General features: G+C 42.0%; 1 protein-coding gene across 1 annotated transcript; it reads left to right on the top strand.

The window, feature by feature from the left end:
- Window positions 1-1,411: 1,411 nt before the first annotated feature.
- Window positions 1,412-8,228, top strand: LOC135698408 (uncharacterized). Its single transcript, XM_065218384.1, has 5 exons — window positions 1,412-1,424; window positions 1,555-1,873; window positions 1,938-2,134; window positions 2,191-2,389; window positions 8,006-8,228. The coding sequence occupies exons 1-5, from the start codon at window positions 1,412-1,414 to the stop codon at window positions 8,226-8,228; spliced, it is 951 nt and encodes a 316-aa protein (XP_065074456.1).
- Window positions 8,229-8,440: the final 212 nt, after the last annotated feature.

Genomic DNA, 8,440 nt, shown 5'->3' with positions numbered 1-8,440 from the left:
TTGGGACAATCAGGAAACGGTGAGGCTCTCCTTGAATCTCCTGCCTCATTGTGAGATCGAATCTCATGGAAGAACAACTGAAATTATGGCAGACAGCGCGATTGGGGTTGAACGAGGAGGGGCCGATGTCCAGAGTCATGTACTCGTAGTACAAGCTCATGAATCGTGTTTGAGGATTCCGCTCTAGCAGCTTCTCAAAGTTTTCGATCACCAGCGGGTTCATGACTTCACAGCGGATGACGAACCGGAACGATAAATCCGCAAAACGATTTGTTAAGGGAAGGACGCCCGCAAGAACTTAAAGACTCATGGTATGCGTCGATTGCATACAACCTAGTGCGATTCGAATGCAACGATATTGAATCCCCGCCGCTGATTGAAAGCAAAAGCTACCGTACTCCAAAATCGAGAGAATGGTGGTTTTGTAGAGTCTTATCAGATCTTCCGGATGGGCTCCCCATGAAGTTCCGGAAATGGAACGAAGGAAATTGATTCGCTGTTGGCATCTCTGCCTCAGATACGCTATGTGTTTTCCCCAAGTGCACTTGGAATCGAACCAGACACCTAAATACTTAAACGACATGCTGTGAGTGATTGTTCTACCCATAAGTTGAAGCTGAAACTGTGCTGGATAAAGCTTCCTAGAAAAAAACAACGGGACGGGAATTGATAATCCAGCTTCACAATCTTCTTAATGTTTTTTAAGAATACCCTTCGGAAAGTAGTATTCGGAGTTTTTACCGCAGTTTAGCAGCTTGTACATCAGTTTTGCTCAACACAATATAAACAACCATAAACAAACAACAATATCAATCGCTTAAAACACTCAATTTTTCAACATTCCTTTCGCAAATATGAACAATTAACAACGCCATCGTCGTAAACATTGATTCCGGCATCACTGCCAGCCAGATCGATGCGATCCCTCTGTCCTTTTTATTCCACGATTTCTACTGTCAAATCGACCAATCAGAAACTGGCTCGGATGCGACAGTAAATTGGCTCGAAATCGCTACACTGTACACAAACATCATCCTCTGATCGAATGAAATCTCAGACCATTCAAAACAAAACACCGAAATCGCTTTTTCGAATGATAGCTGCAACCGGATGACGGTTGTTTTGAAATCAGATGATTTTCCTCTCAAATACAGGATGAAACTTGTTATGAGAAGGGATAGGGCCTTCAGTTGAAATGCGTAATGCTCTCTGCAGAATGACTGTCATACTAAATGGAAATGCATATGGTATTGGCATCTTGCAGCAAAACTATGACAACACATGCGAACTCTATGCGTGGGAATATGAACTAGTACATGGATGATGTTCGTTTGAATTCCTCTTGAGAGTGAATGGACGCAATTACAAAATCATTTATTTTCAATTAAATAAAGTTCATTTGTAGTAAAAAATGGCAAATGCAGGTAGGAAAAACATGATTGAAGCAAATGGATGCATTTCCTTTGTTGGTATAATACAAATTTGTGATAAATTTATTGTTTTGAAAACGCGCTGTTATCAAATTACAAAAGTTCACTTCCGGATTAGTTTCAGATGACTGTAGGGACGATATTAGAGTTAATATCACGTTAGTTGATATTCTCGATTATGTTGGAGATAGTGTCCGGCCAATTCGTGAAGGTTGCGCTGTGTTTGATGCAGGGCACGTTGTCTGTATAGGATATACAGAAAAAGCAGATTGCGCTGTAACTTACTGTGGCTATGTTCTGCAATCATCACATCCTGGCCAAATTCCACACAAAACGAGTCTAACCATATCAGCGGATGTATCAAAGTGGGTGTGTATTTGCTCCTGCAAAGCAGGAACTTCTCGTTGCAAACATATTATCGCGTCTATGCTGACGCTAAATCGGTAATTTTTGCATTTCTGCAATTACTAGAACTCAATAATTTGAAAGTATATTCAATATATTTAGATCGGGAAACGCGTCGTATTTGTCGTGCACCGACACAGTTCAGGCATGGGGAATCACAAAAAGTGAAAGGACAGCTCCTTGGGGTGCAAAACGGACTGATGACCTCTGCTGTGTGAACCACCCAAAGAAAATAATGCCTACGGATAAGACTATGGAAAATAACATACTGATGGAATCATTCCACCGGATTTTAAAGGGTAACTGAAAAAAAATATTATCTGCTCATGGGGTTCAATATTGTTTCTTTTTACAGTGGCCAAAGAATCTGCCATCAGTAAACATCAGTTGGGAAGGCATCTTAACATTCCTTCAGTAGATCCAAATCGAGCTGTGCAATGTCGTGGTAATGGAGACGAATTCTGTGCAAAAGATGAGTTGAGATCTCTGTTAAATGGATATTCGGATGTTTTGATATCCGAAGCTCCATTTGAATCAGTTGTTGAGAAGACCTGGTACTGTGAAAACGTGGAGGCTGATTTGAAGCGAATCATAGAAATAGCAGTAGATACTCAAGAGCAGACAACCAACTATTGGAGGATACAGAGATCTATTCGGATCACCGCCAGCTCGTGTTATCAATTATATACGTATCTTTTCAACGCTGAACCTAACTGGGACAGAAAAATCAGCCGCTATTGGAGCATGTCGAGTATTAAAACTGCTGCCATTAAGTATGGGAAGGATAATGAGCCAAAAGCCTACGCATGTTATAAGCGGAAGCGTAATCCATTGATTAAAAAGTGTGGATTGGTAGTAAAGCCTGGTGAAAACTGGTTTGCTGCATCACCAGATGGTGTTGACCCGTTGGGCAACGTCATCCTTGAGATCAAATGCCCTGTAGCAGGAGAATTAGGGACAGTAGTAGACATTGAGAACAACGCAACCGTTAAAAAATATGTTAGACGCTGTCCAGCAACTGGCCAACTAAAGCTGAACAACAATCATTCATATTACTGTCAGGTTCAAATAAACATGTGGGTTCTAAACTGTCAAAGTTGTGATTTTGTGCTGTATTCTGTCTTGGAAGACGACTTTTTATTGATTTTAGTTGAGTTTGATAAATTATTCGTTGAAAATGTAGTGAATGGATTAAAGGGGTTATATTTTACACGTATGTTGCCAAGTTTGGTTACTCACGACACACCTCAAATCAGCACTTAAGATTTGTGTTTGTCCGTGTAAATTGAAACCAAGTGACAAGTGAGAATTTATGTCACATTGAAAGCTCATGTTCAATAAGAAACAAAATAAAATGTATTAATTTTAAATAAAAAAAACATATACTATGTTGTCCAAACAACCCACACAGTGCAAACAAAATATATTGGGATTCCATCAGGCCTATTGAAGTGAAAAAAAACGAAACGCTTAAATGTTTATTCCTTATACTATTAATTTACGCATACTTACCTACAAAGCCACCTCTAAACATTTGTTTGATTTTTGCATATAATTTTTGTTTCAAAATCTATTAATAATGTTTAAAAATTATTGAACAACTTATTTGTACAATACATCTTAAATACGATATTCATCTTCGGTAGATTAGTAATTGAACTGTGGCTTGTACTCAAAATTCATTTCCGTGGCTGATATACTAGCATAGTGTCCTGTAGCTTTTCGATTGGTGTAGATACATGACAAAGTCAGCAATGATTCAGTCCGCCTCTGATTATTCGACAAATTGAAATCCCATCAGGATGAAGCCGACCAACGTTACAGCGTTCGTATCGGCTATGTCTTGGTCATACACTGGACCAAATACCATGAATCCTCACCGAAAGTCTGCATCCGTGAGTACGAACAGAGAGCAACGTTGTCTTGCAAGGAGAGAATTGATTTGTACAGCGCCGATATCTGCACGCAGTGCTGGCTCTCTTTGCGATCAATTGACACGTTAAATTACTAGAATAAAGATTTAATTCAGAACAAACATTCGTAATGTGAATAGCTGACATTACCTTGATACCTACTATAGATGCATTGGTTGAATGCATTTTAAACCTCTCCACATCCTTGTTGATAGATGGCACTGTAAGCAATCATATAGTACGCCTTTGATTGAGCTTCCTCCAGGGCATATAGCACCCAACGTTCCACCAATTATCTGCAACTATTGAGGATTTTCACCGCCAGCATCCACGACCATCAACAAAACGTGGCGTTGACATCTGAGGAGTAAATCGATTTGTACTGCGCCAAGTACATATCGTAGTGTTGGTTTGATTTACGATTGATTGTGATTTCTAGAAAGAAGATTCGATTCAAAACATCGATTAGCAATCCAAATTGTTGATCTCCTTTAATTTGATCCAGAGAAATTGATTTCAAGTCCGATACCTTCGCGTTCTGCCGCGTTATTACTAATTGCAGTTCAGTCATCATAGCGTAGAATATTTTGGATGGAATCTTGGTTAACATCTGGAGTCCGATTGTTATTCACTGTAGCACTTGTTGGTTGCAGCTAAAACTGATCAGCTCCAAAAATACAAAGAGTATAATAAAAGTGCACGCTTAAGTCAAATCATTTTGTTGTTTTCGCAGCACTTATTTCTTGCTGCACCGAAGACAACAAAACGATTTGAGGTTAACGGTTACACTTTTGTCCAATTTGGTGACAAATGCGCAATACTATCAAAGTATACCTGTGGATAAGAAAAAAAAAACATTGAATTATTGAAATATAAATATCTTACGATTTTTGTTGTTTTTAAATACTCTTATATTGTTGTTGTATTCCTTCTGCAGCCTACTATTGTTATGATGAATGAGAAAGTTGTTGGTGTGCATAGCTTAAAATTTATCGTCACGCAGGATCGGGTTTGTCAAATTGACTATCCCACAGATTATAGACATTATATCGTTGATGTAACCCAACATACACACATCGAACGTGTCTTGTAATATCGCAAAGGTTTTGATTCGTTGCATTATACGTTCTACGTGAACTCGAGCTTTTGCTATGGCTTCGTTCAAGTACGCCTCTGAAGGTGATAGTCGATTGTTCTTCATAAATGGAGGTCTATGCAGTTTAATCCCTTTAGCAGACAATTCATTTTCGATCATAAAACCCTTGTCCACCTTCACTTCGTCAATATGAGGATAAAGTTGGTCAATCAGCTTTTCCGCGTTGAAAATATATTTATCTGAAGATTTTCCTGCATAAGCCTTGCTGCGGTACGAAATTAGTCCTGCTGGTGTAACTCCAATCAAGAACTTAGCTGTTCTTCTACTTTTGTACTGTGAATAAGTTGCTATTCGGCAATTCAAACATTTAAGTGTACCCAACGGAACTTCTGTACAGTCCAAGATAATCGTAACATTGGAGAACTCTCTGAAGCATAGGGGAATATTCTTCCGAATTTCTTCTTTGGATGGCATATACACAAATGTTTGTAGAACGCTGCTCAAGATCTGGACGGTATGCGAAAAATAATTGGTTACTGTAGCTGCATGGATTCCAAATAATATTCCGATGGCTGCAAAACTTAGATTTTGTTTCAGTTTAACCATTACTAGTATGACTCGATCTGTACAGTTCATGGCAAACTTCCGTGGGTACACCCATTCCTCCAGTTTCTTGGCCGCCAAACAAATTTCTTCCAATAGTTCATTTGTTGGTATGCCAGTCCAAGTGTTCAGCGCTTCATTTGTGAGGAGCATATCCGATAAAATCGGATCTTTACTATTCGAGCTATAAGTGATACCCACAGTCGTGTGGTGTGTTTTCAGTACATTATCCTGCCCACATGTTGCGCACTGTCTGGTAACATTGTTGTTTTCATCCTTGTTTGCATTCGTGTCTGCAGCTTCCGCAAGGTTAGAAGAGCAATCAATCATATCAGAAATCTTAGTTTGATTTAGCGAACTGCTTAGCTCATCAATTGACGCTACAGCCCCTTTACTGGATGTTGCTGATAAGATAGAAGAAGTTTCGTCGTCTTCTAGTTGCAGTGACAATGTTTTCTTTCGGAAAGATTTCCTGAGTACGGTGTATTTGTTAATGCTGATATCTAATTCAGCGAGCTGCGGTAAATTTTTCGAAGGGATTGCAGTTTTCTTCAAGCTTTTGGATCCTGAAAAAAAACGAACACATGAGCTTTCGACATGAACTTCCCAAAGGCATTTGCTGCGTTAGTCAATTGTAAAGTTTGTTACGTTTTAGATTTGGGTTGTAATTTTTTCCTGTGTTTGGTAAAAACGAGTAATTTTACACAATTGCTGCTTAAACACATTCGAACGTGCATAAACAAAAGATGCTGCAGAGGTCACATCGCTTGACAAGGAACGAGCAACGCAAATTGTTTTGACGAATAATGATTCAGCATTGAGTCTGCTGACTGTGCTTCCGCACGCACACACACATCCACATCAGCCTGTACCGGATCCGTCGAACACAGCGAAAGGCAGAAGTGAAAAGATTCCCGTGCAAACAGCACGCAAAAGAGCGTGGGTCGGAAAAGAACCCGAAAATATTCGTTTCTTTGGTTGTCGCGAGTGCGAGTAGAGTGCGTGGTGAAAATTGTTCTTCGTCGGCGCGCGGGCTGCAATTTCGGCGGTGAGTGGTGCCAAAACGACCGCCTTTCGATCCGACGGATATCGGAAGATTGCGGCAGTGTCCAAAAGATCCGAAACGAAGAGATCTGCAAACGGCCCGCTTGGAAACGGCGCGGCAATCAAAAGATTCTCGCCACACAAAGCGTACATACCGGCAGTGAGAAGAGTACCATAACCACAGGTGCACGTGGAGAATTGACGACGATCAGCAGCACGAGATCCGATCGCACGGACAGCGCCCGGCCGCGGTGGATCGTGGCATCGAAAGACGAAGCCTTCAAAAGAAGGCTTTTGTTCCATACTTTCAGCACCTCATTGGATCGGATTGTCTCGTGATCGTGACACGTGGTCAGTGTCGAAGCCCGCATCACCTGCGGAACCCTCAGGCGAGGTTTATTCTCCTCGGAGTGCTTGCGACATCGAAGCGACGGGGCACGCCGCTAGCAACTAGTGGTCTCGACGGAAGCGACGTCCAACGTGGAGGGAAACGAACCCGCGAGCACTTACGTTGATATGATCGACGGTGTTTCGAGGAGTGAATCTCCACCCAGAGCGACGGCAGGAGCGCAGGTGTGTTGTGCGTGTGGAGCCGAACAGACGTGCGAATAGCAGCATCATCGAGACGGCGTTTGTGCGACGGTAAGGGTGCACCCGACCGGCAAAGTGAGTACTCATAAGAAGAAAAATTGACATAGTTGGAAAGATGATAGGAGGCACAAGGTTGCCGGAAAAGTACGAAGGATAGAGAGAGGAAGAAGAGGAAGTAGGAATCAGGAGTAGGAATGTGGGAGAATGGGTGCGAATGAATAAATGTTAAACTGTTATTCGACACTCTTTTGCTTTGGTTGGAGCAAATGCCGATTAGTGTTTGTGTTTTGTTGGCCCTACGATAGTTCTGCTCTACCGCTACCGGGGAATTTGTAACACTGGCGCCCAACTGAAAATCCACATTTAAATTACCGTAAGCGGAAGTTTTTGGTTTGTGTATTGAGTTTTTGGTTTGTGCTTGAGTATCCTTGATAGGATTATTTGTTTTTAGCCTTATCGCACTAGATTTCGAGATGGATTATACGCATTTGAGTAATGAGGAAATAGATTACGAGTTGGCTCTACGTCATGTTGTCAACTTGGGACCCACTACGCACCGAGGCAAGGTGCTTCGCCTCAAGGCACTCTTGCAAGAAGAGTCCTCGAGAGACAACATGCCAACTAGCTCTGAGCATGTGATGAGTGCTCAAGCTAATATTGAAGTTTGTCAAGAGCAAGTTGAACAATTTCACTTGCTCACCGAAACAGCCGTCAATACAAGAGACATAAACGGTCTCAGTCAACTTTGTTCGCGACTGTCTCACTATCGAAGTCGGTTACGCTTAATTAATCCCCCGGTGGAATTGAGAGACACTCACACGTTGATAACGGTACACATGAATGTGTTGTTCAATAAAGTTGTCAGTGTGTTGAGATCCTGTGGTGATGGTGTACAACCAAGTGAAGTTAATGTGAACCAACAGGCAAACGCAACCGGTACGAGAAGGAGGACCATTGATCAAGAGCAAGGCGCTGTTGGAGGAGGAAACAATTTGGCGAATTCGGGGGAACACGCTGGACAACAGGACGAACTACCACCGTCAGGGTCATCGACGCCACGACTGGTTTCGTTCTCAGGAGGACGGGGTCAAAGTTTGTTATTGTCAAACTCACATGAAGATCGTCGAAGCATCAGGAGCGGCCTAAGATTATCACCGGATCGTCGTCACGGTTCACCACCGCCACCATACGACGTCAATGACGAATACGAGACTAGGGAGGCACGAGCTAGAGAGCTGCGAGCCAGAGATACAGAAGCAAGGGAAGCTCGAGCGAGGGAGCGGCAGTATAGAGAAGCACGAACTCGAGAAGAAGAAGCACGAGAAGCGCAAACAAGGGATGCACGAGCCCGAGAAGCG

Source organism: Ochlerotatus camptorhynchus, unplaced genomic scaffold (genome assembly GCF_037179485.1).
Source record: "Ochlerotatus camptorhynchus isolate MF236.1 unplaced genomic scaffold, CSIRO-AGI_Acam_v1.1 ptg000085l, whole genome shotgun sequence".
NCBI classification, from domain to species: domain Eukaryota; kingdom Metazoa; phylum Arthropoda; class Insecta; order Diptera; family Culicidae; genus Ochlerotatus; species Ochlerotatus camptorhynchus.
The sequence above is the reverse complement of the archived record's forward strand: the minus strand, read 5'-3'. Positions and strand labels throughout refer to the sequence as shown.

Coding starts and splice junctions, on each gene's coding strand:
- LOC135698408 (XM_065218384.1), top strand. Junction 1,874..1,937: donor TCTATGCTGACGCTAAATCG/GTAATTTTTGCA, acceptor CAATATATTTAG/ATCGGGAAACGCGTCGTATT. Junction 2,390..8,005: donor TCAGTTGTTGAGAAGACCTG/GTACTGTGAAAA, acceptor GTGAACCAACAG/GCAAACGCAACCGGTACGAG.